Here is a 15,846-nt window from a genome sequence, read left to right as displayed (position 1 = left end):
ATGTAAGTAAACAGAGCAAAGACTCAAAGCATGTTAAAAGTGGAATGAATGCATAGTTATAGCGGCAGAATAGAAGCAGCAGGGCTAAATGTGTGGCAGGTACACCCATCTCCGCTTTCTGTGATCTTAGACTGTCCGCTGGTAACATCTGCCTCATGCAGTTTGAAAACAGAGGAGGGAAAACTGTGTGAAGGCACAAAACCTGCCCAAACTAAGGGCAAGTCCAAGTAGTGGAAGAAGATATATTGTTCTTACTCCGCCAACCACAGAGGGATGAAAAGAATCCACACACAAACATGAGGATGTCTTAAGACCGTTAAAAACATGTATTGGATCATCTTTCAGAATTACATTCATAGACAAATAGAAATGAATATAATAATGAAACTGAAAACAAATATTTCTTTCAACTATAATGAATTTCCTTAATTTAAAATAGGTGAAGGAGGTTCAGGGATCTGGAAGGAAGAAGTAAACAGCAAGTGGAGAAGTAAAACCAGAATATAAACACAAAGACAAAAATAACGGAAATTATTTCAGAACAGTGTGTGTGGTAGAAGGCTCTGAATAACAGGAAGCTGCATCAGCTTTTTATTTACCAGTGACTCAACAGTGTAGCACCAATACAATAGCGGGTGTATTTTCATGTACAGTATAACACCCATTCTATGTTGGTTACCATTTAATGTTGTGCAGTGATTAATAATAAATGTGAAGAATGAAATTAATAAAAAGACATCCTTGCAAGTCACCATTGCACTCAAACATAAAATCTGACAAAGGACCATGGTCATGGTGTACGTAGCTCCCTGGATGATTCTTTGGTTCTTCAGCAAAGACGAGATGCCAGGAGGACATTCAGACATGTTAACGGTCAACCACATCTTCAAGCATGTAAAAGTATCCAGCTGGTAAACGATGAGATGGTGAGTTATGATCAAAGGAAAGACTACTTTTATACAGAGGCTACAAAGACAAGTTCTAACACAGGTATGGGGGAACTAGACTACAAAATTAGCTTCGGATGCCAAGAAAGGTTGACATTCCAAATATGAACACTTTCTCTGAATGTGCAATGAATTCACTTGGTGCTCGGGTTGGTTAATCCCCCCCCATAGCAGTGCTGATACTAAAACCATTTTCTTCTTAAACAACAAACAAAAAGAAAATTCCAAAGTTCTCAAATGTTAAATGTTGTCCAAACACGAGCAGCCATACAAGAACTTTGGCCAAATGAAATGGTGTAAAATTGGCCAAATGTTGGTGGACATCAGAAACTCAGCATTATGAATCTGACATTTGATGCCAACTTTTATTTATACACAATACTATATATTAAAAAAATAATAAGCAATCCAGGAAGCTTTCAGCTACATTAGGAACATGTCTTCTTTAAACGACCAAGTGCTTACTGAGCCTACTAAATCACATGGATGGTGTATTTTGCTGATCAAGATCAAAAATTTGTTAGAATAAAAAAAACTTGTTTTGAAAAAGAACATATCCACCTTATGCATTAAGGTATTCCCTATTCCCATTCATTGCTATGTTGCACTTGACAGCTCTGTTAACAAAGATCACATTCTGAGATGAGTAAACTAATCTTCAAGTGATTTGCTTTTTATTGCATACACATAAGGACAGCCTCTCTCAGACATTTTTTCTCTGCAGAGACACTTTGACCATTGAGCGTTATCAATTTCTGTTGTTCCTGATGCATATTAAGACACACAAACCTCATGCTCTCAACTGATGACATTTAGTTTGGATTTGATGACATTTTCTCAAAAAAGAAACACACACACACACACACACACACACACACACCCCCCTATAGAAAAACAGTGCCACGCTTCTTCCTCCCTCACATACAAACCTGCCCGTCACCAGCTAATTCTGAAGAAGAGCACTTGGAAAAGTAACTGTATGGCTTCTCATTAGACCATAAAAAGTGTTAAGAAATATTGGTGTTTACAGTCTGAAAAAGCAGCAGTAGTTTATAGACCATCTGAAGATGCTACAGACAAGGTCCTGATTGTGCTGTCGGGTTGTGCTGATGGCTATGTGAGGTACTGAAGTCTGGCCAGGCTTTGCCCGTAATGTGGACGAAAGGACTTTCTAAAGAACAATATGGCTGCCAGCCGAGGCACTTACATCCTGATGGGACCAAAACCTCATTCAAGATGGAGGTTCTGGTCATTTTAGAGCTGTCTGTGTGTGTGCGCGCGCGTGCACGTGCGTGCGAGCTTTATCACTCTCTTATGCTAGCAGAATAGGAGAACTGGGGGAAATGTGCTTGCTGGCTGGGGTCCTCACAGTCCAGACTGTCATCTGTAAGAACAAGACAGCACAAGTCACTAATCACATTTCAGCCAAGAAAACAGACCCTGATCAAGGACAGCGGAGGATCAGGCTGGGCATCATAGACAAGACCTGAAAGCTCCACCTGTCAGAGGATACTTACACTTATCTGGGGGAGTGAGTGTGATGGTCTGCGCTGTGAACTCCTCATCAAAGTACCGCGTGTCTGTCTCTGATGTCACTTGTGGTCTGAAGAGTGGGTTGAGCTGACATGAATGGGAGAGGAGGGAAATGGTCTGAACTTGTATAGCACCTCTGGAATATTCAGAATATATCCACTAGGGGGCTGATCCCCCACACACTCAAATCTTTTTTCACAACATAAGACTGCAAATAAGTCTGGCATCGGGCCAATTTTTCTTCAAGGGCCAGAACATCCCTTGTTAAACAAATTGAATAAAAAGGACACTTTTGCACATGTTTACAATAAAGCATGTGCTGCAGTGTGTGCGCATCCCGGTGTTTGATCCCTATTCAAAATCCTATAGATGCTTATTCTCATTTCCCTGAGGAGATTCAGGGGAATCCAATCACGTTTACTGACGGCTTTTTCCAGGTGTGTCAAGCACGCCAGAGACTCTTGTGAATGTCCTTCAGAACTCTTCAAAGTAAAAGCTCTCAATAAACTCAAAGCATTGCTGCAAAAAACGTTTGTGCTTTTATTTTGGAGGCACAATCACTTAAGAGGAAGTGACTGTGTGAGTAACTGTAGCTGTCATGACAGATCTGTTTCAGCACCAGCCGCATCAGTTTATTTATTTTTCTGCTATCAAAGCAATATTATATTTATTTATATTGTTATATTTGCTGGCGGGCCGGTTCTGGCCCGCGGGCCGCCAATTGCCGACCACTGGTCAACAGGGTGACCATGTTTTTCATTTTAGGATTACTGAGGTAACAGTGGACATGCTCTGGTAGTCTCTCCTGAAAACTCAGCTATTGATGTTAGTTCTGCTGGGTTCTGAAGGATACTCATGGTAGCCATCATGTGCATGCAAACATGTAGTAAAAAGCAAGTAATAAAGTTCTCTTAGAGGCAGTAAGAAATAAGAGATTTGCCGAGTGCATTTCTTTGCTCAAGTTCCCATAAAGCACTAAATATCACCCCATCAGCTGACACAAACAATAACTTACCCAGTACCGAACAGAATTGAAAAATCATCATTTGGTATAAAAGGTGTGTTTAAGTGAATTTCCCCTGTGTGGGATCAATCAAGTCCATCTTGTCATTTTTTTTTTTTTATTTAATATTTCTCTATGCTATGGCAACAGTAGTGAATGTAAATCCAGCAGCTAGAAGCTCCTTCAAAGTTCGCTACATTTGTTTTGATCTGGAATTTGTTTCGGCATCACCGAATAACGTTTGTTGGATTTTGAGTTAAAGTGCTTAGCCATAATTGTTCAAATCTACTGGATCAGGAGATGCCGTCTATGGCATTGGCTGTACATGCTGATGCAGTGGCTCCTTCAAACTCCACTACACATTTGTTTTTCATCTGTTTTTTCCAGCTTTATTGCTGAAACATGTGCCTGAAAAGGAAGCTGGGGTTTTGGATTGAAGACCAGCAGACTGAGACGATCTGCCAGCCTGATCAACCTGAGCACGCACCACGGCGATGATGACCACTGACCGGCAGTGATCACCCCAAGAGGAGAGGAAAGAGCCAGGATAGGAGCCATGTTGGCCCATCTTGGACAAGGCTGCTCCTTTAAAGGTCCGGTCTGGACAAAATGGGAGCAGCACTGGAAATCAGACTGTGGAGCCCACACCTTCACAGAGACCTTCCTTATAAACATCCTGGATCAAGCAATTGGTGGTGGTCAGTGTCCTGAGCGGTCAGCACTAGACTCCAGCAAGATGAGGTGGACGGTTTTCATCCATGATGCTTGATGCTCATAGTCAAGATGGAATCTGTTTCCCCAAATGTCAGATCTTTTGTAAAGATGAAACCATATTGTTGCTGCGGTTTACATTCACCCAGAGGCAAATAAAAAACATGCACTGCAGAATGTTTATTTATTGTTTTATTTTATGTTACCATATTCTTATACATAGATCCTGCATTAGACAGGAAACGAATATTTGCTGCATTTGCTCATTCATACTAAACCAATGGTTGCGGCATAATTTCACAACCATGTGTACTTTCACAAGCAGCATAGAAAAACACTGTCATCTGTAATACAACACTGGCTTTGTACCTTTCATACAGAGCAGCGAGCCAGCATGTTGGAGCAGTACTACCTGGAAATAATCAGTGTAGAAACGGCTATTGATGGACCTGTCTGTTAATACCCCCGCTGCTACTAAAATTTCCCCACACTTATATTTATCAATGCGCTACTAATTTTCACTCACACTGTGAGAGCATGGTAACATTCTTCGCTTGGCTCGCTCCGCATTCTTTAAATGACAGATGGTATTATAAGAGCAGTGTAACTCCGAATCGGGGAGGTTCGTATGAGTGTTTGATTGCCCGAGCAGCAGAAAGTGACGGTGAACGCTAGTGGAGGAAAATATTCTGGCAGTAAATGTGCTGTGTCCGTTACAGTGCGTCAGCTTCTCAAGACCAAGAAAAGTCTGTTTCCTCAACTGCTGGAAAAGTGAAGCCTGTTAGCACTAGCTAACATCTCCCCTCTCCTTCAGACTACGCAGCTGAGCAGGAAAGCTTCTACAGCAGGCTGCAATGTAACTGAACATTAGCTCAATTTATACAAAGAAGCTGTATTTTATTACTGCCTACTTGTCCAATGTTGAGAACATCAGTTACAATCTGAGTGTAAACTGGCGTAGCCTGCAGCTCTGTCCTGTAGCCTACAGACAGGCATCTTAAATTATTTTTCAGTTTTCAGGTGAGTTAGAAAATGTGGTTGTTAAGACTGGGCAGAGCGGGAGATTGAAAATCTGCTGGCCGGCGGAGAGCTGCTAACCTTGGGGCAGAGGAGCAAGGAGCAGCGCTGCAACCTTTGGACAAATAAACACCTGTAGTCGGTCTGGATTCTTCTCTGACAACTACGCCATTTGCTCGTGGGAGGAGCTCACAGTAAACTGCTTTTATTAAATTAGCCTTTTACTTTAGTTTTTGGGATTGCAACGTTGATTTATCTTCACTGGAGCTTCTCGGAAGCGACCCTCCGAGAACATCAGGTTTCAGTGTTAGCGTCGGTTGACACCCAGAGCTCTGATGGACTATTACTTCATATTTACAGGTGCTGGTCATATAATTAGAATATCAAAAAGTTGATTTATTTCAGTAATTCCATTCAAAAAGTGAAACTTGGATAATGAAAACATTCTTTCCACACAGACTAATATTACAAGTGTTCATTCCTTTTAATTTTGATGATAACTGACAACTAATGAAAACCCCAAAATCAGTATCTCAAAATTAGAATATTGTGAAAAGGTTCAATATTGAAGACACCTGGTGCCACACTCTAATCAGCTAATTAACTCAAAACACCTGCAAAGGCCTTTAAATGGTCTCTCAGTCTAGTTCTGTAGGCTACACAATCATGGGGAAGACTGCTGACAGCTGTCCAAAAGACGACCATTGACACCTTGCACAAGAAGGGCAAGACACAAAAGGTCATTGCTAAAGAGGCTGGCTGTTCACAGTGCTCTGTGTCCAAGCACATTAATAGAGAGGCGAAGGGAAGGAAGAGATGTGGTAGAAAAAAAAGAAAGTGTACAAGCAATAGGGATAACAGCACCCTCATACCTGAGCAGTGCCACAGACTGATCGACTCCATGCCACGCTGCATTGCTGCAGTAATTCAGGCAAACTAACCCCAACTAAGTATTGAGTGTTGTACATGTTCATACTATTCAGTTGGCCAACATTTCTAAAAATCCTTTTGTATTGTCTTAATATTCTAACTTTCGAAGATACTGAATTTGGGATTTCCATTAGTTGTCAGTTATAATTATCAAAATTAAAAGGAATGAACATTTGAAATATATTAGTCTGTGTGGAATGAATGAATAGCCAAGTTTCACTTTTTGAATGGAATTACTGAAATAAACTTTGATATTCTAATTATATGACCAGCACCTGTATATAAAAAAAATAAAAAATAAAAAAAGGGTTGTGTTTGTAACTTTCTTCCAGCTATCGTCGTATTTTACTGTGAACAAGTTAGCATAGCACAGCCCTGATCAATCCGAACTCCATTCAGAAACCAAACATTTTAGAAGTTGTTGTCCTGCTGACAGACCTGACAAAGCATGAATTCATGTTGAACAAATCAGCGCGCGCATTACACATACACACACCAGTTTGATCTGTTTATTGCAATTAAAAGCCAAATGTTTGGTTTCATACAGCTGTAATAATCGCAGGTTGTGTTGTCACATTATCGTATTGTCTCACTTGGCAGTTGTCCCGCACAAGGAAAGTGTTGCGAGGATTAAATTTGAGTTGCATGTGAACACAGTTACGGCCACATACCATATTTTACATGAATGTAAATGCTCCGTACTTGTATAGCTAGTCTTTTCGGCCACTCAAAGCGCTTTTACACTACATCTGCATTCACCAGTCACACACATTCATACACTGAGCCTAAGTGCTCAAACGGAAACTAACATTCACACTCACTGGCGGAATAGCCACCAGGGGCAATTCGGGGTTCAGTATCTTGCCCAAGGACACTTACACTTCGACACGCAACCAGGGGGAGCCAGGGATTGAACCGCTGACCTTCCGATTAACGGCCAACCCGCTCTACCTCCTGAGCCACAGCCGCCCCATGAGCATGTATTCACTCAGCCTCCACATGCTCGCTCCCTTTCTCAAACACACTGAATCGGAGCTGTGTGTAAATAGAAAAACTAAAGCATTCAAGTTAACTCTGAGAAGTTAGTCTATCTATTTTCTTAGCAACGCTGTCAGTGTCTGAGACCCACCTTCAAATAAATTATAAACAAGCATGCAAGGAGCCTAGCTAATAAGGATAGCCATGTTAACTGGGTTGTAGAGGTTAGCGAGCGAGCGATCCAGGCCAAGCCTGTGTGTTTGCAGTGAGACACCACAGGTGTAGGTAAGTGACGTGGGGAGAAGAGAAGTCCGAGGCAGGTGCAAAGCAGGTAGATTTAAAATGAATAATGTCGTCCGTGGGGATTAAAACATGCGTTCACATGGTTATTTAACGCGAACAATTGGCTTAACATTGTGATATCTGTCAGCCATTGCCGTTGGATGATTGTACCGTCTATTGGCCCAAATCTAGTATGTGACTGGGCACTCCAAGTTGGAGGTGAGAATTTTTAAAGTTTGATGAAAGTGTCTATATCACAGATATGAAGCCAGCCAGGAGTAACCTCAGCTTCACTTCCTCTAACCTCATGATGGCTTACCTTCTTCAGTACGACATCCTGCCAGATGATGGTGAGGAAAAATTTGTGACTCATTACTTCTTTGGCATCATCGGGGCCGCCACCTAACCTATCAGTCCAAACAACATCACGTAAGAATTAAGTTGTATTTCCAAAAGGATTATACACACACACACACACACACACACACACCTCTGTTTGGGGTCCTTCTTGAGCAGGCCAGCCAGCAGGGACTTGGCTTCGGGTGACAGGTTCCTGGGGAAGCGGATCTCCTCCATAAGGATGAGCTCAAACAAACGCTCATGGTCCTGGTTGTAGAAAGGCAGACGGCCGCACATCATCTCATACATGACTACACCCAGACCCCACCAGTCCACCGCCCTGCCATAGTCATTATCTTCCAGGACCTGAGAGACAGACATTAGCCTGATTAAGATTTCTCAGTGGCAGTAAGTAGTGACTGAATTTGAAGCCTTTAACGTTTACATTTGGTATACATCACCTGACTGCACAGTTCCCTGTCCTAAACATTCAGTCATGCCCAAAAGTATGGGCACACCTGCATGCATGTCATACATCCCAGAAAATTGTTGCAACAATGCTTTTGTATTCTCATGTTTTTCCTTTGGTGCATTGGAACCACCAGAAGAGAAAAAGCCAAATCTGAGACATTCCATACAGAACTCACTCAAAAATGCGCTTGAATAAATTATTGGCTACCTAAACTTTGTAGTCTTCAAATTTCATAATGCCATGCACGCAGTCGAGACATCCAGTGCCTCAAGCAGCAAAGCAACCCCAAATAATCAGTAAACCTCCACCATGTTTGACTATAGGGTCCGTGTTCTTTTCTTTGAAGGCCTTGTTTTGTTTTCTGAAAACAGAAGAATGATGTGCTTTACCAAACCGCTTTATTTTAGTCTCATCCGTCCACAGGCATTCTGCCACAGGGATTTTGCCTTCCTCAGGTAAGGTTTTGTTTGTGTGTCGGTTGCGGAGTCCTCCCAGGTCTCAGCCAGCCAGCTGTTTTTTCCATTACCAGCTCAACTCGCCTCGGTTTGACCGTGCTCCGTTTTCCATTGCAGATAGTACCCCTCAATGTAGCTGGAGGTCATAGTGAGCCCCCCCCCCCCTTCTGTGCCTGAAATGTGTTTTGGGGTTACAAAAAAGATAGAGGTTGGGGGCAAGAGCGCAACTTTGTGTTGAGAAGTGGTGGGGACATAGGGGCTCAGATTAGGTGTGTGACAAACTTAGCTCACGAGACATGACAGGAAATATGATTCAGGGTTCACAAGAACGGAAGGTAACTGTACAATGTTTTGAAGAAATGTTGAAAAATATGACAGAGGGGGGTCACAGGGTCCTCCCCAAGAACATTTTAAACACTTTATTTCCTGCATTCTGGTGAAACTTTCTGCCACCACCTATAATCAGTGCTTCAAGTGGGAGGTAAGTGCAGGTACTTGGGGCTGGGCAATATGGCCAAAAATAAAATGTAAAACCATTATTTTCCATTTTAAAGTCTAATTTTTGCTCCTGAGAGAAAGTTGAAGAAAGAGATAATTATGCTTTAAATCTTTTTAGGGTCAGAACAAACACTTGATGCCAAAAACAGCAGGTCACTTAACATATCTGAGGTAGAACATTCAAAACAATTGATAAAGTCTTTTCAACAAATATGCATAAGTAAAATCTTTTCAGTCCCGTTTCAACAATACATATCTAATAGAAAAACTAGAAGTACTAACTTGTTTGTGATTCAAATGAATTAAATCAATTTAATGATAAGTTTCTATATTGTTATTGAGGATTGTAACAAGCTGTTGAGTACATCACATCTATCCATCAATAAGTATTTGCTTGAGAATCCACGGTGCTTGAAGTCCAGTGTCAAGTGTCTGCTGACGTACTGCGGTAAGCGTGTCGACTCATTTCCGTTTCCGGTGCTTGTGTGTTGGTACCGTGTTGTGCTGCTCTTGCTAAATAACAGTTACATTTGTTAGATTACAGCAGCCAACTGTCCGCTAAACACTTATTCTTACAGTAATTTTGCCTAAGCACTCAATTCAATTTTATTTATATAGCGCCAAATCACAACAGTTATCTCACAGCGCTTTTCATAAAAGAGCAGGTCTAGACCGTACTCTGTTCTTTTCTCACAGTTCTTTCCATCTTTTAGTGACTGCTGTTCAATCTCATAGTTGCTACGCTACAGTACTTTAGCTTAGCTGTTAGCAACTTTAGCTTAGCAGCTAGCGATGGCTTCTCCTACCTCTCTCTCCTACTTTCTCCTGCTCGGTGTGTCAGTGTAATAAGTGTAGTTTATTTGTAGACATGGAGGCGAGGCTCAGTGATTTAGAAGTCCGGCTCCGCACCTTGGTAGATCAGTCTTTAGCTACTGTAGCTAGCCAGTCAGCTAGCCAGATGTAAATAGCATCATAGAGTACGGTCTAGACCTGCTCTTTTATGAAAAGCACTGTGAGATAACTTGTTGTGATTTGGCGCTATATAAATAAAATTGATTATATCGCAATAATCATCATCATTGTTTTATTGCCCAGCCCTACTGGTACTCCCTATTCACATGTTGGTGTGTGTATTGGCCAGTACTAGGGCTAATGTTAGTGCATTCATTATAATAGTATACAAGATAGCTTACCACTAGCATAATAATTCCATTCAGAGAGCCGTTTCATTTCTGTGGTTTACTTTCATTCGTGAAGTCCTTGTGTAAGAAATTATCTGCACGGTGGTCAGTCTCTAATTAATTAATGCTATTACTAACTTGTCAATCATTTATGCAGAAAAACAAGCTCAATTTCAAAGGTTTGCCGTCAACCGTTTGTGTGTCCCGCCCCATCCAGGCTGCGATTGGTCAGTTCAAAGTTACTTTGACGAGCAACTTTATGCACATGGCTGCAGGTGAGCGTCACACAGAGCCCAGAGAAAAGTGCTGGTATGAAAAGAACAGCAAAAAATGTTCCAGTACACCAAAATGTAAAGTGTGAAAGCTCTGGAACCGGTGGCCCAATTCAAGCACAGTCTATAATCAAAACTGATGCCACTTGTATGTGAAGCCGTAGTCCACCAATGGATTACATTCCGACAAAAACAACCTCATCAACTGGGCAAAGGTCTAGACGATCCAATCTAGTAAAATGTTTAGTTCAAAATGCATTATCAAATACACACACACACTGTTGTTTTATATTAGCCCAACTACAGTTGCAACATGTAAAAAAAAAAAAAAAAGTGGCTACACGTTAACCCAATAGAAACTTCCACCCTGTGAGGCCTAAAATAGCCACGTGTCCATGTTGTCAGGAAGTACAAGTTCTTTCTTTTGTATATACACCAAGCCACCAAATTGTGCTGATGACAAGCACTTCTGACACACACACAAAAAGCAATAAGTTCTTTCCACAAACATAATTATATATTGTCGAATCTAAAACGCAGCACGCCGAAAAGCTTTAAGCCCTGAGAGATGCCAATCATTTGGTCCGATCCATTTTTGGAGTTCTGTGTGGAATGTCTCGTATTGCTCTGCTATGCCCCCCTTGCTTGTTGTGTTGTTCCAATGCAAACAGAAAAAAAATAAAATAAAAAATGAATATCAAAGCGTGTAAAACGTAAAGTGTAAAACTTTGGTCTTATTACATTGATTTGTAAGAATAATGCCATTTAGCCACCTTTAGCGCCCATAGTATCTCCTGTTACTTCAATCTATACAGCATCTGTCATTAACGTTTGCTTGGTAACAGAAGACAGATGCACTCTTTGTAGCCTGTATCCTTGCCAGCATTGTCTATATTTCCCCTGTAGTGTGGATTTTCTAGCTATCCAATGACGCAAGCCGGTCGCGAGCCGAACCAACCACCACAGGTAAGTGACGTAGGCTAAACACATGCGAGAACGTAGGGTCTGTGGCCAAGTCTGAGCTGAGCCTTCTACATATACAGAAATGTTTTGTAGGCTAATCACCAATGGATAGATGTGTTTACTTTAGCATTAGTCAGGCATGTGATTGGCATAGGACAAGACAAAGAAAAAAATAAATAAAAAAAAAAAAAGCAGGAAAAACAAATAGAAGAATTAAAGCTACAAGCAGCGACGGGCGGGCCCTCGCACATGTAGTGCGTCCGGATGTGAGGCGGCCGCGTTGCATATTCTGGAGCTCTGCTGGTGCGGCTGTGAATTTGCTACGCGGTTCCGACGCTGCATGAAGGTGTTTGTATGTCACTTCCTGTGTCCCCTATGTGGAGCTACTAATATAAATCGGTATTGGCGTGTAGATGTCTGCGGGGTGGGAGAGTTATCAAGCACGTAGTTTTGTTCAGATGTGAGTATGTACACTGAAGTTACAACAACTTCCTGCGAAGAGTTGATCTTTGACGCCGCGGACACGCCCATTGACGAAAACTCACAGAACTAAATCCCTAGGAGGAGTTCGTTAAAGTACGGAGTGTGTAAATCATCCAAAATCCTTAAAATTCAAAATGGCCGACTTCCTGTTGAGTTTAGGGTATGGGTTCTTGAGGCTTTTTTGTGCGTCTTGATATGATACACGTCCCCAGAAAATTTCGTACATGTAGGTTGAACGTGAACGAGGGGATAATCTTTTCCAATTTTCTAGGTGGCGCTAGCGAGTCATTTTGCCACGCCCATGCGCAAAACCCATAAAATATGAAATTTTTCACCAGTTCTGACATGTTTGCAAATTTTGGTGAGTTTGAGTATGTTTAGGCCCCGTCAATGGAGCCTACTTTGCAGAAAAAAAAATAATCTTAGCAAATTCAATAGGGACCTCACACGGTCGTGCTCGGGCCCTAACAACTGAGCACACAATGTGGGGTTGTGGGAGTGGGTCCTCACCCAAGAAAGTTAGTTATTTTGTCTAAAACTGCATATTCGGCTCTGGCTAAATCTACATCTGTCCACTGCAGAGTGTCTATCCACAACCTGGAGGAGGAACTAGTAGCCTATAAATGAGTAGATTAGAATAGTATTATAACAATAAATAAAAAGTATTATGTTCATTTAATAGTAAACTTTATATTCATCATCATTTCATATAATAGTGTACTATATAGCTTACCACTAGTATAATATAATTCCAGTCGGACAAACCAGCAGTTTCCGAACTATTCATGCTGAACAATGAGTTCAACATTTATAGTTTGCTGTCACACGTCAAACTCCAACAAGGATGTTAATAAAATCAGACAATGCACAGGCAATTTATTGATATTCCCAAGGCTATGGGCTGGTCTTGAAATAAATATCCGAAACAGAGACAAGACCGAGTACAAATGCGTTCGAGCCCGAGACGAGACCATCAAGTCGGAAATCAGAATTGGCCAGGAAAATTGCAATTTGTGTGTCTGTCAAAACAAGTGGTCTGTTCTCACCCTTTCCCTCAGGAAAATCTTTACAGAGCATCAGAGCTTGGACCAGCCACCTCAAAGACTAAATCCTGAACAGGATAACTCGCAGTGACTTCTCAGAAACCATTCAAAACGTCTTCTAGAATTCCACTTTTTCCACTCTACATACTCCCATGGAGGTCAATTTTGGCGCAGGAGAGTCAAAAAAAATATAAAAATTCTCAAAAACAGAAATTAGATTTGTTTTTCTACTTGATTCGATTACACACAGCATTATGAAAATGGGAAAACACAGCTACAGTGAATCGAGAAAGTCTACACACCCCTGTTAAAACGCCAGGTTCTTGTGATGTAAAAATAAGAAATCACGTTAGAATTTTCCACCTTTAATGTGACCTATAGTGTGTACAATTCAATAGAAAAAAAAAAACAATCGAGGGGAAAAATGAAAAATAAAAACCTGACAATAACCTGGTTGCATAAGTGTGCACACCCTCTTATTACTGGGGATGTGGCTGTGTTCAGAATTAACCAATCACATTCAAACGCAGGTTAACTAGAAGTCATTACACACCTGCCATTATTTAAAGTGACTGATTAATCACAAATAAAGCTCAGCTATTCTAGTAGGACTTTCCTGATATTTTCTTAGTTGCATCTCGGAGCAAAAGCCATGGTCCGCAGAGAACTTTCAAAGCATCCGAGAGATGTCATTGTTGAAAGATATCAGTCAGGAGACGAGTACAAAATAATTTCCAAAGCATGGTGGGTTTTTTTCCCCCCCCTTCAGCTGGAACTGGGGCCTTAGTCAGGGTGGAGGGAATTATGAACAATTCCCAATACCAGGCAATTTTGGCACAAAACCATCAAGCGTCTGTTAGAAAGATGAAGTTCACCTTTCAGCATTAAAACTACCCAAAGTACACATCCAAATCCACAAAAGCATGGCTTCACCAGAAGAAGCTTATGCAGCCAGGCCATTGTAAGGTTCTTCCTTCTTCATTGTCCCCCTTGAAGATTTCAGTTTGTTAAAAAAAAAAAACAGTGGAAAGTTCTGACATTTGTCATTATTACAAGAACCTAGCATTTCAACAGGGATGTGTAGACTTTCTATCCACTGTATGTCGATGTATTTTACGTGTCATCAATTGTGCTTGCCTGATTTTGTCTGTGCTTATGTAACTTGTACTTTACGGTTTCATCCATGCTCCTGTGTTGTTTTTTAATGTCTGTATGCCATGTTTTAATGTTTTGTTATTATAACATTAAGCTGCCAGCTAAATCTGGCTCACTTACATTTTGGACATTTTTTTTTAATACCTCTTTATCTGACGATACAGACCATATTTGCGTGTTAAAACAGCAAAATGAGATGTAAGGTAGATGTTATTTCGTCTTAACGCAAGTCTTGTTTTCTAACATTTGGCAACTTCCGAAGTTAGTCAGCAAAATGATTTCAATGACATGCAGCATGTGGTTAGTATTCTGTTACAGAATCAGCATAGCTTTCTTGTCAAATCCACCAACTGACAAGGTATAATGGCTAACATTAGCTGGCATTAGCATCCTATTTTGTTAAACAATTTAAAAGGCATAATAATTCTGTGAGTCTTGCTGTATCCCAACATACACTAATGTGATTTATAACTTTCACAAACCCTGGTTCACAGCTAAACTCAGAAAGATCTGGGTTTAGGAGTGGGGAGAGGGCCAAGTTTAAAGAGTCAAGGTTCTTACCTTTTTGGTATTTCCTTTTGCTGGTTGAGATTACATTCTCACTCTTTGTGAGATCACAGTTCATCTCACTCACTGCTCAAATTAAAATAATATATCATCCACACAAACAGGTGTAAATCATTAGTTGTATCCTGCCCTGATAACAAACCAATCCCTCCCACCTGCAGATCAGCAAAGTGCAATTTTGGAAAGGCCATGCCCCTCACACCATACAGCCAATTGACTAGAAATTTCTCACACAAGTCCAGCTCAGTGTGCTCTACAAAAAGACTCTTGGCCCATTTTTAATTTTCACATTCACAGCACACATCTCCTCACACCCCATAGCACCCATCTTTTATACTAAATTACTTCAGAGTGGCGGTTCCAAGGATCTCACAGAAACTCATTTGATCAAATGTGACTTCAGAAATAGAACAAGGCAGGAGCCAGATTGTTGTCGTCAGCTAATTGCACTGGTGTCTGCTATGTTTTGCACTTAAAATCCCCGCAATTGTCAGGAGGGGCGTATCAGACCTAAAACAAGCCCAAATAGTACTATAGTATACTCTAGTGTGCTTCCAGCAAAACACAGATTTGACTATAAATCAGAAACTGTTAAAAATAGTTAAAAAACTCACAGTATATGTGGGTGAAACTATTTTGAAATCATTAAGTGGATTAACATCACTGAGGTTCTTTTTTTGTTTTTCAAAAACCTGACACTGGCACACAGCACAATTTTTATTAGTGTGAGAGCTGTAGCTGGATGAAGGCTAGGCAGGGTTATCTTGGCCTGTGCTGCTGTGTGTCAGTCTCAGGTTTTTTGGTTATGCTTACATTTATCTATAGTATGTCTGGTGAGCCTGTGTTTCAGCTGGAAGTTTATGTAAATGGTGCAGTAATCAAGTGAAAAACAATGCTCGTGTCAAGAAACACTCATTACATGCGGGTAATGTATTTATATATGCAGGAAATCTGCTTAAACATGAGATCAGCAATTTGTGGTAGTAAATGTTTGTAGTGTATGAATATATGATGCCT

The 15,846-nt window shown here is 40.9% G+C and overlaps 1 protein-coding gene across 3 annotated transcripts in view; it reads right to left on the bottom strand.

The window, feature by feature from the left end:
* Nucleotides 1-303: 303 nt before the first annotated feature.
* LOC119895081 (RAC-beta serine/threonine-protein kinase-like) overlaps nt 304-15,846 on the bottom strand; it is a 30,726-nt gene continuing 15,183 nt past the window's right edge. For all 3 annotated transcript variants that reach the window (XM_038707903.1, XM_038707904.1, XM_038707905.1), the window contains exons 11-14: nt 7,892-8,106; nt 7,721-7,808; nt 2,465-2,567; nt 304-2,331 (exon numbers count right to left, since the gene is read on the bottom strand). In XM_038707903.1, the coding sequence (XP_038563831.1) occupies nt 2,252-2,331; nt 2,465-2,567; nt 7,721-7,808; nt 7,892-8,106 (486 nt within the window). In that variant the 3' untranslated portion in view covers nt 304-2,251. The remainder of the gene's footprint in view (nt 2,332-2,464; nt 2,568-7,720; nt 7,809-7,891; nt 8,107-15,846) is intronic.

Source organism: Micropterus salmoides, unplaced genomic scaffold (assembly GCF_014851395.1).
Source record: "Micropterus salmoides isolate LMB-PRFRI ecotype aquatic unplaced genomic scaffold, ASM1485139v1 Ms_hic_scaffold_9, whole genome shotgun sequence".
NCBI classification, from domain to species: Eukaryota; Metazoa; Chordata; class Actinopteri; order Centrarchiformes; family Centrarchidae; genus Micropterus; species Micropterus salmoides.
The sequence above is the reverse complement of the archived record's forward strand: the minus strand, read 5'-3'. Positions and strand labels throughout refer to the sequence as shown.